Source organism: Tasmannia lanceolata, unplaced genomic scaffold (assembly GCF_043159265.1).
Source record: "Tasmannia lanceolata isolate RefF3 unplaced genomic scaffold, GAP_Taslan_0.1 ptg000003l, whole genome shotgun sequence".
Taxonomy (NCBI): Eukaryota; Viridiplantae; Streptophyta; class Magnoliopsida; order Canellales; family Winteraceae; genus Tasmannia; species Tasmannia lanceolata.
The window spans coordinates 61,341,347-61,367,360 of NW_027518680.1; the positions used below are offsets into that span (position 1 = coordinate 61,341,347).

General features: G+C 42.7%; 1 protein-coding gene across 4 annotated transcripts; it reads right to left on the minus strand.

Annotated features, from left to right (window-relative positions):
* Positions 1–528: 528 nt before the first annotated feature.
* On the minus strand, positions 529–25,693 carry LOC143858034 (cysteine-rich receptor-like protein kinase 44). Of its 4 annotated transcripts, XM_077368625.1 has the most exons (8): positions 25,208–25,692; positions 10,200–10,649; positions 8,508–8,627; positions 7,862–7,992; positions 6,934–7,144; positions 2,911–3,148; positions 1,221–1,371; positions 529–1,135 (listed from the first exon to the last, which is right to left on the minus strand). In XM_077368625.1, the coding sequence occupies exons 1-8, from the start codon at positions 25,539–25,541 to the stop codon at positions 782–784; spliced, it is 1,989 nt and encodes a 662-aa protein (XP_077224740.1). In that variant the 5' UTR covers positions 25,542–25,692; the 3' UTR covers positions 529–781. The 4 variants fall into 4 exon arrangements, with proteins under 4 accessions (XP_077224740.1, XP_077224748.1, XP_077224755.1 ...); XM_077368633.1 differs by lacking the exon at positions 8,508–8,627 and having other exon boundaries at positions 25,208–25,693; XM_077368640.1 differs by lacking the exon at positions 10,200–10,649 and having other exon boundaries at positions 25,208–25,689.
* Positions 25,694–26,014: the final 321 nt, after the last annotated feature.

A 26,014-nucleotide genomic window follows, 5' to 3' on the forward strand; every position in this document is an offset into this window, starting at 1 on the left:
CATATCTCTCTCTCTCTCTCTCTCTCTCTCTCTCTCTCTCTCTCTCTCATATGTATCTCATAGTTTGACAAGTATGCCTCAAGCTCCATTGCTCCCATGCCTCTCACGCAATGCTCTATGCAAAGCATTCTTACCTGGCCTTGATCTCTCACGCCTATAGACATTAAACAGGAAAGAAAGGAAAAATACTAAGACTAGAAGTATTCTTACCTGGCCTTGATCTCTCACGCCTATAGACAGGAAAGAAAGGAAAAATACTAAAACTAGAAACCAAGGAGGGAAACAATAGTTTCTCAAAAGATGCTTTGTTGATTTGAAGGCATTTAACTGAAATGTTTATTTTCTTAAATGAATATTACTCAAATAATTCAATGCCTATTTATAAACCTTAACGTGGAGGAAACGTGTAGAAAGGAGGCGAAGATCACCGTCTTCAACCCTCTGAAGAATAGCATCGTCTCCCTCGATAAAAACCCTTGAATCCACTAAGGAATAAGAAGGAATCCTTGAATCCACAAGAAAAAGATAAATACTGAGCAAGAAATTTTATTAAATGAGAAAACTTGATTTCTACATACAATACACATCCATATTTATAGACTTTCAAACTCTATCTCCAATCCAACTAGGATTAGGATAAGCTCTATCTGTTATCCAACTAAGACTGTGACTCTTATATAAGAAATAGAACTAAGAAAAAAAAAGGAAAATAAGAAATCTACAGAAAATAACAAACAGTGTCCTACATCAAACCAGAACTTTTGTTTAGTACCCATTTTCCCTAACGAGGGTCTAATTCAGTAATCGACGCCTCATTCAAGGAATACAGTTTGAACTTACTATTGAAGTGATCGGAAGACTCCATTCCGTTCACTACCGAATTATTTCTTAGCACATCCGACTCCATCTGACTCCCCTCGATGAAAAATGCTGGAGGTGAAGGAATTGGCAAAGTTGAAGAGAAGCTGTTGAGCATAAGAACAACTGTTGACATTGTGGGTCTTTCGGCTGCATCTCCCTGAACACATAGTAGTCCCATAAGAACACATCTCAAAACCTCCTGTCTTATGCACTGTTCATTCAAATTTCGATCGATCAGCTTATGAGCAATTCCTTCGGTCCAATGCTGCCATGCCTGCCAAAATCCCATCAATATTGTAAATCTTCCCTTTTAGATTATACCTAAGCAATAAAATTACATTATAAAGTTTCATACATACATAGGTTAGAAGATCAATAGCTCCATCAGACTCATGGAAACCGGCGTTCTTTCGACCAGTCACAATCTCTAAGACCAAAACCCCGAAGCTAAATACATCTGATTGAGTTGAGAATTTCCCGTATACGGCGTACTCCGGTGCCATATATCCACTGCATGCAATCAGCAACCAAAATGATGTTTCTTTCCTCTTCTTGAATGCTTAGTAAGATAATTTTTAGTTTTCAATCTCATATATGGATATAATGTGGCTCTTGATAGAAGCATTCGCATACTATTTAGAATAATTTAAATTTTTTTACTTTTTGCTTATTTTTCTCAATTTTCTTTATTTTTTTCTTTTTTAGGTAAGTAAGTTGGGGTTTGGATTATTGAAAAAGAATGATAAGCATTACATTCCAAAATTTCCTTTTCCAAGTCAGTAACTACTATTTGAAACTTCTTGATCAGTGCCTGAGTTAATGTAAAACTCATTTTTCATTGATTCACCCAAGTTGACTCTTTTTTACTGTAGACAAGTTTTTGCCCAAGAACATAACTTAAAGGAAAAACACAATGAGCATGATCGGCAAATAAGTCTCATTGTGTTTGTTTATCACACTGAAAATGTTTAAAGCATATTTTAAACCTTAAAAACTCGAACTGACTCGAAAGTGGGTCGAGTCAAGTCCACTTGATTGAGTGATGACTGACTCGACTAAAAAATATCATATTTTCCTATTAGTGTACAAATTTTTTGTAAATATATTTACTATTGTTTACATTTTGATCCATAAAATGTGTAACTTGTATTGATTAAAACTATTTTGCAGTAAATAGAAGGTTGTGGGTGTTGAGGGTCCTACACTGCGTCGGAGGGCCAGGCCGACGCAACGTGCTCAATGCGAGCGACATGAAGGCCCACACATGGATCTTTCCTAGTTTAAACTAGGACCCTAATTTAGAAGTTTCTACTTTTGATTAGGAGTAATAAGCTTCTAATTTGATTTTGGAAATTGGTTTTGGATTTGTAGAAATAATAGGAAGTTAGAAATTGTGGTTTGTCATTGTTTTGGAAAGTGAGTTTCTAATATGGTTTAGAGTAAGTTTCTATTCTAATGTGATAATTAGTATTAGTTTTAATTTCTTTGGAAAGTGTAGGAAGTTAGGAAGCTAGGTTGCCTTGATCAAGGTTTTGAATTTCGGTTTTGGCTATAATTTCGGTCTTCACCGAAACTGAAATTTCGGCTGAAATCCCAAATTTTCGGTTGAAGCTAATGAAATGTCGGATTTTTCTCCCGAAATTTTGGCTGAAATTCCATAAAGAAATAAAAATAATAATATTTTATTGAAATTTAGACCGAAATTTGTTTCGTTTCGGGGATTTCGGTTTCGAAACGTTTTGGTTTCCGTGTTCCGAAACTTTGGATTTTGGTCGAATTTAAAACCTTGATAGAATCTGATGAGTTTTTAAGTATATTCATTTGCAGGAAATAAGCAGACTTAAGATTATCTAAGGCTCCATTTCTTTCAAAGTAAAATAGGCGCAAGACAAATTTTACGGCCATTTTTCCACTTAAAAATGTGCGTCAAATTTGTTTTATGCCCATTTTTCGTCGAAAGAAACAGATCCCAAAGGAAAAAAAAAAAAAACTGCTTAGGTTGTATTCAAAATTCAATGTGAGAAAGAAAGGGATTGAATCTCAACTTACAATGTCCCTGCAATTCTACTGGTACTTGCATGAGTTTGGTCTCCACCAAAAAGCCTGGCCAAACCAAAGTCTGCAATTTTAGGATTCATGTCTCCATCTAACAAGATATTGCTAGTTTTCAAATCTCTATGAATAATCTTGAGTCGAGAATCTTCATGAAGATAAAGAAGCCCTCGAGCGATTCCTTCAATGATCTTGTATCGACTTTTCCAGTCCAGCAGCAAACATCTGATTGGATCTATCCAACCACATAAAATTATTAATAAAGGCTTTGTTTCTTTCGACGTAAAACAGGCGTAAAACAAAATTTATGGAAAAATGGTGGTAAAATTTATTTTACACCCACTTTATGTCGAAAGAATTGGAGCCAAATAGAGGAATAAAATGACCCATTGAAGTTGGCTTCTCAAAGATAATTCTTAAGCATCATTGAATTCTTAAAAGGAAATTTATAAGTAGATGTACAGTTAAAGCATTGTTTGGATTGCAGGAAAAACATTTCTGGCAGAAAAACATTCCCACTTTACACAATTTAGAGGAAAATGATATGGTTATCACTTATTTAGATGGATATCATAGTAAATTGAAGGTCCTTGTAAATAAAACTTGAACTGAAAATTGGTTCAAGTTTTTTTTTTAATGTATAACCAACAATGGAAAAGTAGTAATTTCTGGAAAAAAGTTTTATTCTAAAACTTTTTTAGAAAATTCCTGCAATCGAAACATGGCCTAATTAAAGCAGATCATTTCAGGTGTGCTCAACTAAGCCAGTCTGATAAAAAAAACGAAACTACTACTAACCATGTAGCCAATAGCCATTGAATCATTGTATATGCTCCAACCAACATAAAGATTGTGTAAGACTAAGGATTTTTTTTTTTTAACTCTAAAATTTTTTTAAGGGAAAACTGATATAGGTGATAAGGTTAATTATTAGTTGCTAAATACATATTGATAAAGTTTTATTGATCACTAATAGGGCCCTCTCTCATCTCCAAGCAATTAGTGCTATGGTGGGGGCAATTGGGCACGCCTCTGACATGAGTGACACGCTCACTAACTGTGCTGACCATAGGGGTGTTCATTATTCAGGTATAACCGAATTGGTTTGGTCGGTTCGGTTTGGTTTTGGTTTTTTTTTTTTGGAAATTCGGTTATTCGGTTTTGGTTATCTCAAAAAAAAATTTCGGTTAACCGAATAACCGAAATTATAATAAAAACCATTATTTTTTCAAAAAAAAGTGTTATATGGGCACTCTGTATGATGATCAAAACCGTCCATTTGATTGATCACAACTTAATTAGGTTGTGCTCAAAAAATCATTTCGATAGGATGATCCTAGCCCTCCGATCCAAACCGAGATTTTGCTTTTTCCCTCTTTTTCTCCCACTAACCGAATAACCGAATTTTTAATCGGTTTAGTTTCGGTTCGGTTTTTAGAAATTTCTGTTCGGTTATCGAAATTTGATAACTGAAATTATTTCGGTTATCAAATTTCGGTCTATTCGGTTCGGTTCGGTTATAACTGAACGAACAACCCTAGCTGACCATGTTAGTGGATTGGAATGCAGTGAAGTAGGATTCTTGGATGATTGAAAGGAAGAGTGTATCTTGGAGCTATGTTTGATCGGTATTGTACTTCTGGTCTTCTACACGTCTAGTAGGATAAGTGAAGGTTGACTCTGCAAGAGACTTATACAAGAGCAGGTCTACTACATTATGTCATTCGAAGGTATCAGAGAGGAGGTAGAGTACATGACGACATGTGAGATTACAGATGAGGCTATTTGGTTGACCAAATCGGTTGTGATATGGGCCTGAAGTGTTAGGACCCAAAAGTGAGAAAGCGTACCTCGATTCATGTGTGCAGTGGAATATCGATTGATGGATTTAAAGAATATGAATTGCCAACCTGCAGAAAGTGCCGACCACTTATGATCCACTCCCTGTTCAACCATGAGTTCGATGGTTCTCTTCCAATCTCCAATCCCAGAGATTGTACATTTTGAACCGTTACCAGGGAGTGGTGTTAGAGTGTATGCCCTAAAAGTCAATTCTAGTTGTATTGAATTTATTATTAATGAATAAATTGATTGTTTCATGACATCTATTTCGAAATTTTTGGAGTATGTGACATGCTTCTTTACATATGTTTGTCTTTAGGTAGCATCGTAGGATAGGCCATGCACATAGAGAATATATGGCAAGGAGATATGACGTTCCAGTTTTTTGCAGGCCTAGAATGTTCACGGTTGGGGTTGGGATTGGACACCTTGTACGTATACACAGCCGGCATTAGAAGGAAATTAGATAATGAGGCAATGAAATGGTGTTGCAAGGACCAAGGTTTTAAATTTCGGTTTCGCTTATAATTTCGGGATTCACTGAAACCGAAATTTCCGCCAAAATCCCTAAATTTCGGTCGAAATTTGGTACAAGTCAACAAAATCCTGGATTTTTCTCCCGAAATTTCGGCTGGTAATTTCGGCTGAAATTCCATAAAGGAATAAAATATTATTATTAAATTCCAATTTCGACCGAAATTTCTAAAATTTTGACCAAAATTTGGTACGTTTCGGGAATTTCGGTTTCAGAACATTGTGGTTTCAGTGTTGATCGGTCCGAAATTTCGAATTTTGGTCGAAATTTCAAACTATGGCAAGGACACACAAAATGCCATAAATCCCAACATGAAGTAGGGAAGCATCTTGTTGATTTGTGGCAGCTGTGTGTGATATATTATGAGAAGAATTAAGTTTGTCATGCTAGGGCTAAATATATTTATGTGAGACATCACATGATAAGTGAGTGAGCGGCAGGTAGAATTATTCACTTAAAGAAAATATATATACATATATGAGTAAACAGATCCTGAGGTGGCGCTCACAAAACATAGGGGGCCCACTTTGTTTGGATGATCCAAAGCATTCATTTGATAGACCCTCACATAGATAGGGTGCCCACAAAAAATTAGGTCCATAGGATCATCCTAACCCTTCCATTTGTGGAGGTTTAGATTTATGGAGGTTTTATCCCCATCCATTTTAACCTCCACAAATGGAAGGGTTAGGATGATCCTATGAAGTTGATTTTTGGGCACACCCTATCTATGTGAGGTCCTATCAAATGAATGCTTTGGATCATCCAAACAAAGTGGCCCCCTATGTTTTGTGAGCGCCACCTCATATAAGCCACTGCTAGCGCCACTTCAGGAACCATTTTCTTATGTATAACATATACTGAGGCAATTACAAGCATTGTTTAAACATGGCTAATATCACTAGATGTTGATATTTGGCGGCCTACCACGTAGAATGGGGTGGATGCCTACAAGAGGTATGAAGTTATGTTCTTGAGAGCGTACAATATAGTTGATCTTCATGTGACTGAAACGGACCAAGACAGAGAGTGTTGGAAACACGTCTTGTTAACTAAATGAGATTTTTTTATGATTTTTTTTAGCTTGACTAGCTAGGATAACTATAGATTTTTTAGGAGAAACTCCCAACACATACAAGCAAAACTATGCAGTTAGCGGTTTTTGTGAGGGTTTTTCTCTTGGTTTTGTCTTATGATGAGAATATGGTGGGAGCATAAATTTTTCCCTCGGCGAAGAGAAGTGTATGATCTTGGTTTGGCTTATAGAGTAAAGGGTAACAATTAGATTATGTTTCAGGTTAATCTCATTGTAATCTTTATATCGTTGCATCCTTGCAGTGGAAGATCATGATCTCACCCATAGATGTAGGCTTTTATGCCGAACCCCATAAATATTTTCTCTGTGTGTAGTTATTTTTTTTCCTTTTTCATTTGCATACTATTTGATTGTATTTGGTCCATCAATTTTCTACACAAGTGACCTACCACATATACTTCTTCATGCACATATTTTTCCTTGAAAGCACACACATGCACCATATAACAACTCAAAAACTAGCTTCAATCATCATGGAAGTCAATAAATCAGGGTTTTCAATGCTTGGGAAATGAGCTATATATGTAAGTTTGGAGATACTAATTACCAAATAGAAAGGTGTCAAGGCTTTTGTTTGGCATGTATTCGTAGACAAGCAGCTCTTCTTGACCTTGTAGGCAGCAACCCAACAACCTTACAAGGTTCTTGTGCTGAAGCTTCGCAACTAAAGCTACTTCGTTTCTCAACTCATCCATTCCTTGCCTATATCTTCTTAAAAGCCGTTTCACTGCTATTTCCTGCCCGTTCAATAGCTTTCCCTGGTAAAAAAAAATTAAGAAAATTTAAGTAACTTTAATTTAAGAACACAACTCCAAATCCTCCTAGTAAACAGTGTATCGCTCTTTTAAGTATGCCATGTTGCATGGATTCGGATTCACGTGTCGGGATCCGACACGGATTCGAGATCTTGGGTTCGGCAAGCCCCCAAAAGTAGGATTCATGAAAAATTTGAGGATAGAGGGTCATTGCGAGTTTTGTATTAAGAGAGTCGAAGAAGGGGTTGTGCACTAGGGTTTTCATATAAAAAAAATGTTAAGAAAACACATTTAAAGAGAAAATATACAGGATTCACATTTTAAAAGAGACAACGATGAATCGGATTCATCCGAAAAAAAAAACAGAATTCGTGTGGAAAAGAGACAACGATGAATCGAATTCTCCCGAAAAAAAAAAACAGGATTAATGCGGGACACGGTTACGACAAGAATCTAGGTGTGTTCCAAGTGAATCCATGTCCGATTCGCATGTGGAGACGTGTTGACACGGATTCGGTATAGGGAGGGAAAGAATCCATGCAACATAGTAAGTATGTGATAGATTGACCTTGCTCAATCTGAGGATGATGGTTTTTCCTTAATCATATTTCAATTTTTATTTAGCATTAGTTTTGAATCCCTTCTAGATGAGTTTCTCAATACCAGTGTATCGTTCTTATAAGTATTAATAAAAATTTTGGGTCCGCCCTGTGGCCGTACCTTGTAAACAGTTCCAAATCCTCCTTCTCCAAGCTTATTAATGTCAACGAAGTTATCTGTGGCTGCTTGGAGTGTCTCCAAATCAAATATTAGTGATTCCGTGGCATCATTATCCCCTCCAACTCGTCCGCCTAGAACACAAAACAAATTTTAAGCAAAATTATGACCTACAAAGTGATGAATTTTCCGCCCTTTTGTTGATCTTGTAACATGTTTTGCGCAGCAAAAAAAGTTGATGAAGAAGAAGAAAAAGATCGATGATGATGATGGACTATTTGGATCCAATTATAAAACCTAGCTAGTTAATTAGGCCATGTTCGGCAGCCATGAAGAATTTTTCCAGAATATTAGTTTATCTAGTGGTGGGAGATCAAGGGAGAAATTGATGAGGCATGAGTGAGAAGAGGGTGAGAAGTGGTTGAAAATCAGGGAAAAGAAAAACTCTAGTCAGAATAGAGTTTTATTGTACCTATTTTTAAGCCACTTAGCACCATCTCCTAGCTCCTCCCTTCTCAAATTCTATCCCTCCCCCTTTTTCTACCCCTCTCTCCCTACATGGAAAACTAATACTCTCTGGAAAAAAAAAGTCATGGCTGCCAAACATGGCCTATGTATGAAGAAAATACTTATATTGCAAGATATTCACCATCTTTATTGCTTGCTTTCTTTCTCCTCAATAAGAAAGTGCAAATAGTGGATGTAAGAACCAATGTGATAGCCATAAGGATGCAGATAATTTGAAGCATTCTCATTGTGCTTTTATTTCCTGCACAAACAAGAAAAAAACTCTGATTTGCAAGGGATCTTTTGATAAAAAGAGTTAATGAGTATTGAATTGTTGTTAGATAAGAAAAGCAAGTAAAAAATGTTTAAGTAAAGGAAGCACAAGAAAAAACATTTAATACGTTTAGAATTTGTCATTTACAAAATATAGTGAGGGTAAAGTTGAAAAGTTGGCCAAAAAATGTGTTTTACTAGAAGAACGGAGTTTTTGCATAAAATTAAGTTTTAAACGGACTAGTAGATGGTGATCCTACCAAACATGGTTTTTTTTAGGGATAATTACATTTACACCCCCTCTAGTTTCTGACACATCCACTTCCACCCTTATAGTTTAAAACGTGACAAATACACCCCTGTAGTTTCAATTTGTTTAAGGTTTGCCCCCTCAGCTGAAGGTTCGTCCATAGATTGAAGGGTTAGGATGCTCCGATGGAGCTGATTTTTTGGGCACACCCTATCTATGTCAGGACCCATCAAATGAACGCTTTGGATTATCCAAATAATGTGGGCCCATACCCGAATCCAAACACTACCAAACGCTTCGGATTCGGGTATGGGCCCGCATTATTTGGATAATCCAAAGCGTTTATTTGATGGGTCCTGACATAGATAGGGTGTGCCCAAAAAATCAGCTCAATCAGATCATCCTAACCCTTCAATCTATGGGCGAACCTTCAGCTGAGGGGGCAAACCTTAAACAAATTGAATCTCCTCAATTTGCTATCATCATCACTCCAAGGATAGCTACTCTTGTGCTGGAAACAAATACAACACCACCAACCCCACGACGACCCCCCCCCCCCCCCCCCCCCCCCCCCCCCGGGCCCATTCCAACATTTCCATAATCTAATTCTATTCGGGCAGAATCAGAATAGGGTGCCGATTCTAGTGCTTAATTCCGGAAATCCAAATGCTCACTATAAAAGTTTCTACTGTAAGAGTGCCATTATTTATTTCCACACTCATCCCCACTTTGCTAGGCAATTTTGTGTAAAAGCCAAATCCCAGCTCATTTTTGCAGTAGAGAAGCTCAAATTTTGTCTTATTCGTTTAATTCGTCTGCTCTCTCATGCAGTAGTGAGCCACGAAATGGCTTTCGGCAAAATTGCCTAGAAAATCACTTATTAGGCACTTCTCTCTAATTAGTTGATGATTTTGTTTTCAGGGAATAGATAGGAGTGCAACTAGCGTCGGGTTGGATTGGGTTGAGGCCAACCCTAACCCAACGTAACCTGTGCCTCGGGCTGAGGATGATTAACCCTAATCCAACCCGCCTCTAAATCTCTCAACCCTAACCCAACCCATCTAATGAAATCGGGTTGGATTCAGGTAGGGCCAAATAGAAAAATACAATATAATCCAAAGAAAATAAAGATAAAATTAGAGGTCAGGTTCGGGTCGGATTGCCAGGGCCTCAATCCTAACCCAACCCTAAATTAAATTGGGTTGGCTTTTCCCAACCCAACCCGAGCCAAAATCGGGTTGAACCTGACCCGAATTGCACCCCTAGGAATAGAACAACCTTTCATGATTCCAGAAAAGGAAAAACAATTACCGGTTGCATCCGAATGGTCCGATTGGTCGCCAGACCATGAAGGAAGAGGAGCTGTCGCCGGGAAAAATGGCTCCGACTCGAACCTTAAATAACAACACTCGCTATAAACCCGCCCACCAATCCTTTGATTGCAGCAAAGTGGAATGTCACTGATCCCCATTTGCAAGCAAGAGTAACAGTCGTTGTCCGATAAATCTCTCCGGCATTCCATCAAACCATAAATCTTGGCAAAATCTGTCAAACTTACCATACCTGTTGCAATCTTCCATGTATCAAAACAAGCCTTAGCCGAAAGATTTTGCATCAGAGCTCCCAACTTCTGATTAAAAACATCTGGGTTTGGCGCATTGTGAGTATTGAAAAGCGAATTCCTGGGAAAACCTCGGAGTCTGGAGAAGAAAGGCTGGTCTGAGTAACGTAAGAGACAGGCGGCCAATTGAATTGCTGCACCTGTTGAAGAATAGATGATTAAATAACACAACTCTCAGCTTAAGCTTGTGGAGTAATTGTTGTTTCACATGGTATAAGAGATATTTCAAAACACTAGATTTTATATGATGTGTGGCCATATAAACTCGTACGGTAGGGATGATCCATACAGTCCATTTGTTGGTGTTGTGGGTAAACCCAGACTACCAACTGCATGCAGACACGTGGCCACACCTACGAAGGCAGGACAAACCCACTCGGCTGCGTCATCTAAGCAAAACAATGAGTCGAACTGCCGACAGGGCAGAAGGTAACGCAGGCAGAAGCATGTGGAAAGGCAAAGAACACCGTCTTCAACTCGTAGAAGAAGAACACCGCCTTCTTTAATGAAAAAACACTCTTGAATCCATAAGAGAAAATAAGAACCTAAATTTTTATTCAATTTCAAGATGACTCATACAAGATCCCACCACCTATATTTATAGGTGATGGTGCCCAAAATCCGACTGCACGTACTAGCTTGGTTGAGCCTATGATCCTGCGCTCACAGAAAAAGCGTTAGTGGGCCCGAAGTTGTGGCTCTGGGCGGCCACTTCGACACTCAACCCAGAGATGGGCAACACAGACAATGGACGATGAATGGGAGAAGGGCCAAGACAAGTTACCAGACCAGTGGAGGAGAATTGGATTCGATGCCCTTGCTTGAGTGTGTAGACGCCCTTTTATAGGGAAGGAGACCCACGATCCCATGGTGCCAATCATGCCCTTGATTTTGTCCACGTGGGGCGTGATGGGCGGCGGTTACAATCGTGGAGGCGTGATTCCCTGGAATTCTGGGCGGAGATGGAGGGTGGTGGTCTTGGCGGGAACTTTTGAATGAATTCAGAGCGCATTGGGTGTAACAGTGACCTGGATTAATCGCTTAATGGCAGGATTTCTGCAGTCATGTTTGATTCTTTCTGAGAGTCGACACCTATTCTGGAGAGTTGTATGAATGGCTTATTTGTTGGGACGGTTGGGTCGGTACCTTAAGTACCTTATATGAGTTTATATCGACCAGCTTGTGCTTTAGGGAATGGTTGTTAGGGTCGGTACCGGGTATACCGATTTTACCCCTAACATACTACCCGCCTACTTTCTTGTCCTGTTATGCAGGTCAAGGAAGTAGTTGAGCTTTTGAGAGGTAGCCAGGTACTGACTTATTTGTATTGACTGCCTGGTGATGATGGAGTTGAAGCGTCCTTGGCGGGAACTCGGAATAAATTTGAAGCGTCGTGTCACTTGATGGGTTGTAGATTCCCGATGGGATGGTTAGTAATGAGGCGCGCTTCCCCATTGGTCTTCACTCATTTTTCTCGCCTTGGATTTCGAAAATCGGCGAAATCATTAAACTCTCGCCTGGTTTTCCCGCTACATGGTTTCGAAAACTAGCGGGATCATTAAATCCCGCCTGGTTTTCACGCCTCGTACGTGGTTATAAGAGGTGGGGGAAAAACCATTTCTTTGCCATAGATTTTCCCTTCTCCCATTTTCCTTTTCGTCCCTCTTTCTTCATCTCGCCGGTGATGTCTCAAGGACAAGGTAATGGAAACCAACCGGCGGCAAACATTCCGGTGGTGGAGGTGAACTCCCCGTCGGAGGAGGAAAGGGGGCGTTATGATTATGCTGGAGAATCGGTGGCTAGGCGGACAAGAGGAGCTCAGAAGGGGAAGAAGGTGATGATGGTGGGAACTGGTTCACCAGAAATGGTAGTTCTAGTTGCAATGATTCCGGCAATGGCACCACCGGCGGTTGAAGGAGAGAAGAGGGGGCACGAATCTCACGGTGATAAGAAGCGAAAAGTCGAACCCAGAGACCATCAGGATTCTCCGGTTCCTGGGGGTGCCATTCCTCCTGAAGGAATCCCTAGTTTCGCCGCCAATTTCAAGCCTGAAGCACGCAAAGGAGAGGGTGTATGGTGTGGCCAACCACCTCCTCCAAATGGGGGCGGAGGTTCTCCGTCTTCAAGCAAGGGTAGAGGAACTGGAGGAGGAGAATGGTGTTTTGAAGACCCAGCTGCAAGGAGAATCTGAAGATGGAGTGAGGGTCGGTGCCCCAACTCATAGTCCAGAGGCTTTTCCAGAGGAAGATCCGTTGGAGGAGGATCCCGAAGAAGACCCTGAAGAAGATCCTGAAGAGGATCCGATCGGGTGATTATGCCATCGTTATCAACCAAAATTCTGATAATGGCACTACAAGGATCAAGCTTCCTTCCGGAGCAAAGAAGATTGTGCCAAGTGGGTGCCGTGGCATGATGGAGCAAGATGGTGATGGGAAGAGTCCGATATTTCTGTAGCTCGGTGGAGATTTAGATCTTCTTTTATCTTTCGTAAATGATTGTAGCTCGGTGGAGCCTTAGTTGTGCATTTCTTTCTTCTTCTTTTTCTTTTTTTTTTTTGTAATTGGCCTAGAAGCCCTCCTTTTGTAAAGCTTCTTCCATATGTAAATAAATAACAAAGAAAACTTTGTGTAACTCATGTTGTGTTTGTAGCAACTCTTACATTGGTCTATACCGAGTGATGTGAGGACTTTGATGTAGTTGCATATTTGTAGGACGGCGAGCAACGCGAGTGTTTAGATTGATTGCTCTCTATGTGCTTCTTGTTTGTTAGTCGGTGACGGGTCCTGGATACCTCCTGTATGACCTTTCTAATGCGTCGTGTGGGGAACATCGGTACAGCGTAAGCAAAGTGTTCATGGTGATTTTTTCGAATGCTTTTGACCGACCGTCGCTACTGAGGGAAATTTTGCCTTGTAGATTGCCGGGTGCAGATTGACGTGTCATACGGAGATCTTTCGAAAGGACAGGTGGGAGAGTCGCGACGCTTCGATCCCAGCGTAATGGCGGTTTGGTACTTTGAGTCATGATGATGAAACGGCACATTTATGGTTCCAACAAACATGCGCGAGTAGGGCTGCAACTTGGGTCGGGTAGCATCGACCCGACCCGAAAATAGCTTGGGTTGGGTTCATGTTTCTCGGGTTTCGGGTCGAGCCAGGTCAACGATCCAAAAGCACGCATGAATCTCGGGTCGAGCTGGGTTTGAAGGGGCCCGACCCGACCCGAGTTACTTAAGTTATAATATGTATTTTTTTTTCTAAAGCTTTGTTACTTTAAAAGTGAAAACTTAAAAGTAAAGCTCACGCACGTACTCAATCACAGGGACTCTTTCCATCTTCTGTTCATTTCCCCCCTCTAGCTCTAGGATTTCAAGTTTCAACTAAATAGTTAATGCACTAAATAGTTTGTTGTTTATCTCATATGAGTAAAATCATTTTCATTTTCATTTAGTAATGCATCAATTTATTCTCTTTGGACTAGTTATTAGTTAAGCGCTAAAGAGTTTGCTATCCTTGAGTTTTTCTACTTCTATGAGTTGAGTTGCCTTGCCAAACAAGAGTTTTCCTTAAAAAATTGCGTCAACGTAAAAAAACCCGACCCGACCCGAGATTTATCATGGGTAGAGCCGGGTTTGGGAATCGTGGGTTTTCCGGAAAAAAAATCGAACCGACCCGACCCGAGATATTTCTCAGGTAGGGTTGGGTTCTTCAAAACCCGACCCGCCTAACCCAAGTTGCAACCCTATGAGCGAGTGAAGCGATGTCACGCGAGAGTTCATGTCAGTGGGACATGACCTTTTGGTTTCCCGCCCAAAGGTCTATAAAAGCCCTTCACTCCCTCTCGTTCCCTTTACTTTCCTTTCCCCTTCTCTTTCTTTTTTCCGGTGAGGGTTTTAGGGTTTTTCGGCGAAATTCCTCCTTCGCCTTTCGTTCTTAACATCTTTTTCTCCACTTTCTTCCTTTCGCCGGCTCTTTTTAAGTTGTTTTCTTCTTGAAGGGTTTTATTCGTCACCGGCAGAAGTTTTTTCTTTTTCCGGCGAGGTTTCTCACCTATTTCCGGTGCTGGTTCGTCTTCTCCGGCGGTATTACCAGCAAATCCTCGCTTGTTCCGGTGCATTTTTCTTCCTCAATCTTGTATTTCCTTTCGTTGCTTCTTTTTTCCAATATGTTTGAGGATACGGATTCCCAAAACCCGTCCGAAGAATCTGTTAGAATAGCAGAGTCATCTTCCTCCCCAAATATTCCACTGGAGGAAGAGGAGGCCAAAAGTGTCCCGGTACCGCCTTCCGAGAAGAGGTGTAAGGTAAGGGCAAAAAAGGATAAGGAGGTCATCCCTGTCCCGAAGAAAGCAGGGTCTGCTAGGAAAAAGTCAGTGACATCCCGAAAGAAGAAGGTACCGACTCCCAAGGTTGTCCCAGGGGAGGCGGTGAGTTGGGCGCCACGCCTCCTCACAATCCGCATGAGGCAGCAGATTCGGTACCTAGCAATCCCCCTGTGATAGCAGCTTTGACGATGGATAAGAGTGATTCAAGGTTGCAACCGATGGAAGTTCAGGCCAGGCATCTCGCGCAGGAATCGGCGGATCTTCACGAGCTTGATGTGCCTCATGGAATAGCGTTTCATCCGGAAGAGGCCGGGGAATCGAATGGCGGACATTGATGCTCGGTAGTGACATTCCATCTTCTATAAAATGGTGGAAGAACGAATTCTTTTTTGTTAAGGCCCCTCAATCAGCGGGTTGGAGGTTCCCCTTCTACTGGAGGAGGGCCGATAAGCACAGATTGGAATTAGACCCTCATCTTGAGGAGCTCAGTTTTTTGGTCTTTAACGATGTTGTAGGTAGGGGAGTAGAGGCGGGGAAGGTAAAATTTGACGTTCGGCAGTTTAAGTCCGAACGAAAGTTGGTAGAGTTTGCATTAAGTAACATGGTGTTGGATTCGGGTGAAGAATATGAGGATGATGAGGAGGAGGAGGAGAGTGAGGGAGATGAGGGTGAGGAGGTTGAATTGGTGAGGGTCGATACCGACCAAGATGGTGATTCTCTTTCACCTCTATTTCATGTGTTGCTTTGTTATTGTTCTCTCTTCTAATTCGTTGAATTGTTTTGTTGTTGCAAAAATGGCCCCTCAAGGATCGGGCGGTGGGATCTCTGCCTCGGCAATGGAGCAAGCATTGAAGGAGAGGACAGAGAAAGAGGCCCAAAAGAAACGGGAGAGAGCTGCTAAGCGGCAAGCTAATAAGGCGGCAAAATCCACGGCTACGACCACCGACTCTCAGGGGGCTGTGGTCATGGCCCAATCTCAAGAAATTGCCGCAAAAGGTAAACGGCCAATGGAGGCGGTGGAAAAAAATCCTAGTAAAAGGACAAAGGTTGTGACAGATCCAGTCCTGAATGATAAGTGACTAGATACCCCGGCTCCGACCATCATTTCTATTGAGGGTTGTGATAGGACCCGGACTCTCTTAACCGGAAGATGAGTCTTCCGAAAGAACAAGCTCTTCAACAAGGGGCTTATTTTGAGCCCAATTGGAAGGTCGGTATCAAAGACTCGGCGATTCATAACCCGAGGGTGGCCCTGGAGATGGCCATGTCAAGTCTCTTGCCCAAGGATTTGGTGGAGCTGGAGAAGACCTCGGCCAATGGACTTAGCCGGGAGATGGTTATCCTGGCAAAGAAGGTAAGTAGCTGGTGTTTTTTGTTTATCACTTGGTGTCGAAGGGGGGATGTTTTCATCTGCTTTTTCCATTTTGCAGTTGTCCGATGTTTGAGCTATTTCTGCGTCACGGGCGGATGGTTACTATGCCATTTACGTTCAAGCAGCCAAGGACAGGAAAGTTTCGGAGGATAAGGCGGCGAAAGATAAGAAGGCATATGACGAACCGCAGCGTATATCAACGATCTGCTCACTACCGCTCGACCCGAGCTTGAGGCTGAAAAGGCGGCGCGGACCCGAGTGGTTGAGGAGCTGGAGAAAACTGTCCAGCGCGATGGGGAGATTCGTTCTAAGGCGATTGCAGATTTCAATTTGTCCCCGGAATATGAGAAGGACATGGCCCTGTATGCTCTGGACTACAAAGCTAAGGGATTCGTCGAGTGTCGGGCCCAAGTTAAGGACCTAGACTCCGAATTTCCGATTGAAAAGCTGAAGGGACCACCTGGCACTGATCTTTCCAAGGGAGAAGATTTCGATGCGACCGAGCCAAACGAAGCTGAACATGTGGTCGCATCTCCCGGAGAGGGATCCTCTCTGTGCCCCCTGCTACCGAGCCCACCATTGAAGAGCCGGCTGAAAAAGATCTCTGAGGGTCTAGCCCTCTTGTTTTTTTGTTTTTTGTTTTTTGAAAATTCAATGCAATGTTCTGTTTATCAATGAAAAGTCTGTTGCGGTCCTGGGGGTGGTTCGGTAGGCCCAAAGCAGATTTGGCAATTCTTCGACCCACAATCCTCGAGCGTTTTCTACTCGCTTCTTTAGTCCCTGCAGGAGTATTCGGTTGGTTACCTCCACTTGTCCGTTGGCCTGGGGATGACCGACCGACGTAAATCTTTGCTCGATTCCAAGCCTTCCGCAAAAGTTTTTGAATTGCCTACTCGCAAACTGGGTTCCATTGTCGGTGACCAGGACTCTGGGTATTCCAAACCGACAGATGATGTTATGGTAAAAGAAGTTCTCTGTCCCTTGTGATCCTTTTTACTGCCTCGGCTTCCACCCACCTGGTGAAATATTCGATAGCCACATACATCATTTGATGCCCTCTGGTTGAATTTGGGTACGGCCCCAGCAAATCCATCCCCCACATAGCGAATGAGACCGGATTGGATATGGGTTTGTAGGGGACAGCTGGAAGGCGCGGTATCATCGCAAACTTCTGACATTGCTCATATTTCCTCATGAAATCTGAGGCATCTTGCTCGGTATAGGATCCGATACTCCAGTACTGTCCTTCAAATACTGGAGTATCGGATCCATCCAGCTAGGCTCTTCTTCGATTTAGAAGACTTCTTCTTTTTTTATGCTGGGTCGGGAGAGGATTTCTGTGTAGACATTGCCTGGCTCAATAATTCCTAATGATGCCATCTTGGAGAGGGCATCGGCCCGGGCATTCATGGTTCTAGGGATCTGAATTATCTGAAACTCTGGGAAGGTGGAGATTTCATTACGCAACTTTTCTATGTACTTCTACATCTTGTCGTCTTTGGCTTCGCAGAGACCGTTGACCGGCCCAACAACGAGCTGCGAGTCACTATGAACCCTGAGTCGATCCGCATGTAGTTCTGTGGCGAGGGCGATCCCGGTGAGCAAAGCTTCATATTCTGCTTCGTTATTGGATGCTTTGAAGTCCAGTTTCAAGGCATATTCCACGAGAAGGTTGTCCGGTCCTGTCAAAACTAAATCGGCGCCATTGCCCCCAGCGTTGGCGGAACCATCGACATACAACCCCCAGGGATGACCCGGGACCAGTGGTGTCGGGATTGGTTCTTCGGCCGAGACGTTTTGTCCTTCGGGCTCCTCTATCGGTACTGTACGTTCTGCTATGAAATCCGCGAGGGCCTGGGACTTGATTGTTGGACGGGGCTTTACCTGAATGTCAAATTCTCCTAATTCGATAGTCTAGTTGATTAGTCGCCCCGATGGGGTTGATCAGTGAGAACAGTGATGGGGTGCACCTGAAAATAAGGCCGGAGCTTCCTTGCCGATATGACAACTGCAAAGGCGAATTTCTCTATTTCTTGGTACCGGGTCTCGTCATCATGGAGTACCCTACTGACGTAGTAGATGGGTTGTTCCATTTTTCCTTCTTGCCGAACAAGTACAGAACTTACTGCGGCTGGCCCTACAACAAGGTTCAATGACAAGTCTTCACCCGGGACCTGCTTGGAGAGTAATGGAGGGGTCTGGGCTTACCTGCATATTTGAAGCGGACCAAGCGAAGACATCCGAGTTAGTTTTCAAAAACTCGATAAGGTCGGCCCTGGGCTTACCTGAGAGGAGAGAACCTATTTGGACTGTCTGTTCCTTGGACCCCAGAAAAGGGGAATCTTTATGAGTTCCTCGACCGGCTCCCCTCGCGTCACCTCGATTCGAGGGTCGGGACCTCCGATGGAGAACGTTTCTTTGGCAGCTTTCTTCTTCTTCAACAAGGTGGCGTAGCACACGCGGGCCTTTTCTTGGTCACCCTTGACTTCCCCAACTCTGTGCTTCGTGGGAAATTTTACCTTTAAGTGGGAAGTGGATACCACTTCCCCAGTTCATTCAGTGCCGGCCTACCGATGATCCCATTGTAGGTCGAAGGTACACGAACTACAAAGAAGGTTTGCATGATAGTTCGTTGGATGGGGTAGGTCCCAAATGTTACGGGTAGCTTGATCTTTCCCCGCACCTTGATTTCCCCTCTGAAGAATCCAAAGATGTACCAGTCGACCGGCTCCAGGCGATCCTTGTCGATATGCATCTCATCGAAGGCGTTCTGGTGGAGAATGTTGACGGAGCTTCCGATATCTAACAGAATTCAGCTTACGTTGAAGTTGGCAATAGCCAGGCGGACTACAACAGCGTCATCGTGAGGTCGTTCTATCTTCCCGTAATTCTCCTCTGCCCCGTGTAGAGGGCGCATCCTTCTTCGGTTGGTCCTCCAGAGGCGAGGCCGCCGTAGCTGGTATCAATATTTCCGCGCTATTTTGGGCGCTTTGGCCTCCTGATCCGGTGTTCTCTGGTGACTGTTTTCTGCCTTGTGGTGGCGATCGGGGGAGCGACGCTCGCCCGAGGGTCGGTGAACCTCCGATTTAGGTTGTTGCTGATTTCTCGGCGGGTTTTGGAGATATCGGTCGATCCGACCGAGTCCCGCAAGTCTTTCTATCTCATTCTTGAGCTGATAGCGGCTGTCCGTAGTGTGGCCGTGGTCTTGACGATAGTGACAATATTTTTCAAAGTTCTTCTTCTTTCTTGTATTCCTCATTCTTTTGGGCCAGCGTATGGGTTCTCTGTCTCAGATTTCATACAAGATGTTGGACACTGTCGTGTTCAACGTGGTATAGTTAACTTTTTTCAAACGAAGGAATCGGAGCTCAGTGACTCGGTCGGTCATTATGTCGTGCCTGCTTGAGACCCGGTCCTGTCCTAGAGTCATCTTTCCAATTTTCTCCTCCCCGAGCGATCTTCGACTCCCTTTCCATGGAAAATGACTCCTCGTTGTTAATGTATCGATCATTCAAGGAGACTTTCATGTCACGGTCCCGAATGGCATGGCGAAGAGCGGCGCAGACCATGTCGAAATTGGGTTCCTTGATCTGATGAAGTTCCGAACGAAACCAGCTAATGAATTTTCGAAGGGTTTCGTCTCGCCCTTGCCTTAGAGCCAAGAGAGTGTTAGCGGGCTTCTGTCGGGGCCAACTATTCACAGAGTAGGTGGCAAATTCTTTCCCAAGTTCATGAAACATCTCGATGGAGTTGGGCTTCAACCGGCTGTACCAGTTGCGCGTCCTTCTTTAAATATGAGGAAAAGGCCTTGCACATTGTGGCATCTAAAGCATTTCTGAGTACCATTTCTCGCCGATAAGTTCGGAGGAGCTCCAAAGGGTCGGTTGCTCTGTCATACAAATCAAGGCGGGGCATGTCAAAGTTCGTCGCAATGTCTGCATTGGCAATCCTCGGAACAAATGGGGAGGCAACCTCGTTGTCCCATTCCGCTAGGAGGTCTGGGTCGCATGGTCCTTTCATCTGTTGCTGGAGTTCCTTTATCTAACGCTGGAGATCGGCGACGATAGTGGAGTTTTCTCTCGGGCGATCGTTCCTAGTCGGGCTTTTTACAGTGGGGGGAGGCATTTGGGGAGCGAAATTCGCAAGTGTTAGTTCCGCTGCCGGGTCGTCGCGCCTACGTTGGCGATTCGTTTGGCGGTGATTCAGCGGTGGGCAGGTGATCGACGCGGATCCTTGTCGATGATGGCGGGATCTCCGATTCTGGGGGTTTCGCCCCTTTTTTCCACAACATCGACGGGAGAAACTTCCTCAACTGGCAAAACCATGGGTGGAGGTGGAGCCGCCGGTTGGGAAGGAAGCTTTTGCAGTACTTGTTGGAGAGCGTTAGCGACATCTCCAAGCTGTTGAGTGAACTAGTTAAGAGCAGTCATGGTGACTGGAATCTAGCCGGAAACACCCATTTTTCTTACTTCTATTGGTTGGTCTTGGTTCCGCTGACTTGTCTGGCTTCTCATCGCTATTCTATCGTTAGGTTGAGAGGGAGCTTTTGAAGCTTTAGATTTTGGCATCGAGGTCCCACAAATGGTGGCAATCTGATGATGCCCAAAATCCGACTGCACGTACTAGCTTAGTTGAGCTTGTGATCTTGTACTCATAGAAAAAGCGTCTATGGGCCCAGAGTTGTAGCTCCGGGCGGCCACTTCGACACTCAAGTCAGAGATGGGCAATACAGACAATGGACGATGAATGGGAGGAGGGCCAAGACAAGTTACCAGACCAGTGGAGGAGAATTGGATTCGATGCCCTTGCTTGAGTGGGTAGACGCCTTTTTATAGGGGAGGAGACCTACGAAGCCCATGGCACCAATCGTGCCCTTGATTTTGTCCACGTGGGGCGTGATGGGCGGTGGTTACAATCGTGGAGGTGTGATTCCCTGGAATTCTGGGCGGAGATGGAGGGTGGTGGTCTTGGCGGGAACTTTTGAATATATACGAAACGCATTGGGTGTAACGGTGACCCGGATTAATCGCTTAATGGCAGGATTTCTGCAGTCGTGTCTGATTCTTTCTTAGAGTCGGCGCCAATTCTAGAGAGTTGTATGAATGGCTTGTTAGTTGGGACAGTTGGGTCGGTACCGTTAGTACCTTATATGAGTTTATATCGACCAGGTTGTGTGTTAGGGAATGGTTGTTAAGGTCGGTACCGGGTATACCGATTTCACCGCTAACAATAGGCCACATTACTTCTTACCCAAGCTAATGACAAGCAAAAAATGAAAATTTCCACACTAGCCTAAGAAGTGCTAAAAATACAATAAAATGGAAAGTTAAGAATAGTCTAGAATTTGATACCTAGATTTCTACTAATTAAAGCTCCTCTAATGAAAGAAAGAAAATATATTGATTTATTGTCCTACATCAGATCCTCCCAACTTAAAGAAAACTCGTCCTCGAGTTTAAACAAAAATAGAGAGAACATGTTGAAATTTAGACCTATTGTGAAATAGATCTCCGCTGGTGAATGGCTAGCTTTGAATTAGAATTGAAATCATTTCCATCGGATTAAATATTTCCATCTACCTTGTAATCCGGCATGTGTGGACAGAAGGTTGGGCTTGTTTCGACTAGAAATCAAGGCCTCAATAAACTCTTTGATCCTGGGTAGTTGAGGTAGAACGTATCCTTCACTTTGCTCGATATGAACGGGGTTGTCATACAGATGGGATAAATCTTCGTCTATCATCACTGACTGATGCGCTTCAACTAAGAATTTCATCACGGCGCTCCAACGAATAATTCGTACTCTCCAGGCTCTCTGAATGATGTTGGTGGCGTATTTTGTGCACAAGTAATCAACTCGGGCGATCTTTTGACGCCACCAGCTCTGAATCTTGATTGCAGAATTGACGTACCTCTTAAATTCTCGCCTGGCCTGGTACATGCGCCAAGTCTTTTGAATTAGGAGACATGCAACTATCTTCTTGGTACGGTCCTGGGCTTTTTGGGCTTTCTCTCGCCTAATTATAGCCTAGATCTTCAAAGACTCTTGATACGTAGCCGGTGCGAATTCCCTGATAAAGAGATCTCGTACATCATACCAACAACTGAAGGGTGGTTGTCTCGATCTGTATTGTTCTCGTTCTATCTTTTTCAAGAAGGATTTAGCACGAAGAGCACGGTCACTTTGGCACACTTAATCATCTCTACGTGATTCCAACAGTATTTATCTATACCATCCTCAATTGCGTCAATCCATGCTAAACACGTTGTCTCGCAATCTCCATACCCAAAGAAGGGAGGAACGAAAGATAAATCCATGGTAGGTTAAGCAAAAGGAAAGTGACTTGGGAAAGGGTGATTAAATTTGTTGGGAAGGGACAAAAAGAGAGTTAAATCTTATGTTAAGAAGTAAAGAGGGTATCTAGTTGGAAATGATGGCGTAGGTATGGGAATGATCCAAGGTTGGAATAAGATAAGACAAGGGATGTCTTCAATAATTATGATGGGTTAAAGGGCTATTAAAGAGATCAATAAGTGGGTAAAATTGGGCTGTAGGTTTTTTTTTATGGTTCTTTTTTATTCTTTTCTTCTCTTGGTGGTGAATGGTAGTTCAGATAGAAGATGAAAAACATAACATGGATAAAGATCGGGACAACTTGCTTGTGCGGGAAAGCCACATCATAAATCCAAGCCTCCTTGATGGTGTTTGATGGTGAATGCAAGCAGGTTCGATCCGATGAGAGACCTCACTCTGATACCAACTAACACGGGCGGAAGCGTGCAGAAATGCGAAGAACACCGTCTTCAACTCATAGAAGAAGAACACCGCCTTCTTTAATGAAAAAACACTCTTGAATCCACAAGAGAAAATAAGAACTTAAATTTTTATTCAATATCAAGATGACTCATACAAGATCCCACCACCTATATTTATAGGCCACATTATTTCTTACCCAAGCTAATGACAAGCAAAAAATGGAAAATGCCACACTAGCCTAGAAAGTGCTAGAAATACAATAAAATGGAAAGTTAAGAATAGTCTAGAATTTGATACCTAAATTCCTACTAATTAAAGATGCTCTAATAAAAGAAAGAAAAGATATTGATCTATTGTCCTACATAAGAAGGCCTCCACAAGAGTGACTCCTCACGGCGCTCGCCCTCGAACAGGAGGAGGACCTCTTGGAAGTCCCCTTCATGACATCATCACCTTCCAACTTGCTTCGACTAACTTGAGAGATCGGGCAATGTCACATTGCGCCATCACTAGAGACAAACGGTAAAGGATCCAAGCATCCTATTGCTGTAGTACAAGATTCCAGTATCTATTTGCCGCCATCGAGGGCAACAACTCACCTGTCACTTCACATCCTCGATTTGCCACCTTTGACTCATCGTATGATGCCAACGCCGGCGCCTAAACCAACAATCATCACCTTACCACATCACACTTGCGAGTACATAGAACCTCCACCCATAAAAGGGAACCCTCCACTCCACATCCAAGAGGTCGAGGGGATTCGATTTCAACCATTACCATTAGTGCACAAGAGGACACCCATCCCCCCCAAATGCACATATCCCCTTGCCCACCTAATGGCCCTTCGTTCCTCACTACTCTCTCCCCTTTTGTGTTCAGCACTCATTCTAGTGCTTCTATCTGATTTGAGTATCGAAGGGTTCCCTGTCTCCCATTTCAACTTTCATTTGCCCGACGAAACAGAAAGTGGGACACCCTTGCAGAACTCGGCCAGATTTGAGTAGCAATAGTTGGGTCACAATGTAAAATAGGTTGTGCCCAAAAATCATTTCCATAGGATGACCCTAACCGGCCCTCCGATCTATAAAGTTAATGCACATTATGGAAATCTCCAATGGAAATGAATTTTTGGGGCACAACCTATTTACATTGTGACCCAACAATTGGATGGGTTGGATCATCCTATGGAGTGGGCTATAACGTACATTTTTTGAAAAAAGAGGTTTATACGGCCGCACATCATATATAATCTTTCAAAACACTACTCATTGATAATAAAAATTCACATGTACGGCCAACCCAAAAGAGGGGCTCCACACGTGAGTGCAACTTGGGTCGGGTTTTACCCGACCCGCATCAATCTGACCCGAAAATAACATGGGTCGGGTTTAGAAATCATGGGTCTTGGGTAGGGTCAGGTTTAAATTGGAAAACCTGACTCAATCTTGGGTAGGGGTGGGTTTAAAGAAAAAAAACCCGAAATCCGGCCCAATTCATATGGGTGTACTGTAACTTTCTTGAATATCTCTTGGATAACATAGAAAATTATTTTCCAATATATTGATACAATTATTTTCATTGAGGTGACATGTCTGTAATGTGAAAATATAGTGTCCATCTTATATTTATACACTTGATGACATAAATTTAGAGAATTTTGGTGTGAAGATTTAATTTTTTTCTACAATCTTTAAAATTAGTCACTATCCCACGCTAAAAAATGAAAACTCGATCCGACCCAACCCGACCCGAGAAACTATCTTGGGTAGGGTCGGGTTTACGAATCTCAGGTTTTCCGGTGAAAAATGAGACCCGACCCGACCCGAGATAATTCTCGGGTAGGGTAGGGTTTTGGAAAACCCGACCCGCCCGACCCGAAACGTGAGGGGGAACGTTGAGGTACAAATGATGAAATAACAGAAGAGAAATTATGTGATGGGCAGCCGTACATATTTTCAAAAAGTACGGTACGGCTCACTCCATAGGATGATCCAAAACCGTCCATTAGTTGAACCACACGTAATTAGGTTGTACCCAAATCATTTCTATAGGATGATCCTAACCCTTCAATTCTGATCTATTGAATTTTCTATAAGATCGAGGATCATCCTGTGGAAATGAAATGATTTATTGGGGCACAACCTATTTTTCTAGTGGCCTAACAAATGGACGGTTTGGATCATCCTATGGACGTTATACTCTTAACTTCTTAAGCTTTTGGAGTAAGTGGTTGTTTCACAGCACCTTTTCGGTTTGGACAGCGACGGATGATCTCTGAGCTGGAAGTGTTGAGACAGGTCTGACAGTCGTCGGCAGAGGCACGACCGGTGCATTGAGCGAGGCCGTAGAGAAGGTTCGGGTTCTCGCCGGAGGTGGTGTTGTAGAAGCCGAGAAGAGGTGTTTTAGTGGTTAGAGAAAGGAGGAGGTGGTTAAGATTGGTCTCGAATTGGCTGCCTGAAGTGTAATTGCCGGAGTCACAGTTGTCTATGTAGGTGAAGACTTGGGCTTTGATGAAGAGGTGTTGGAAGAGTAATAGTAATAGGAAAGTTTGGAAGAGTAACTGAATGGGTTGCTTCATTATTTACTACAGAAGAACAGGTTCAAATATTGCCTGCATTGGCTCACAAAGGCTCAGAGAAGAAGAAGAAGAGTAGCCAATTCAATTGGGTCTTGCTATCAGAGTTCTTCATTATTTAACAAGAGAAAACCATCTACCCCTTGATTTTTAATCCAAAGAGAAAGCCCCGATTTTGACGTTTCAAATCAGGCAATACCATATGTTTCTGACCAAAATACCCTAGATTCTTTTGACTCATATAAAGACTAAAATGTCCATATATATATATATATATATATATATATATATATATATATATATATATATATATCTGTGTGTGTGCGCGCGCGCGCGCGCGCGTGTGTAAAGATAAAAATTGCCTCATAAAAGATCAAAATCAGCGTTTCATAACGTTGATGCAGTTATTGAAGAAAATCCTAATCAACTTGATACGACGCAGTTGAATACCTGGTTGATGCGGATGAGTACTCGGT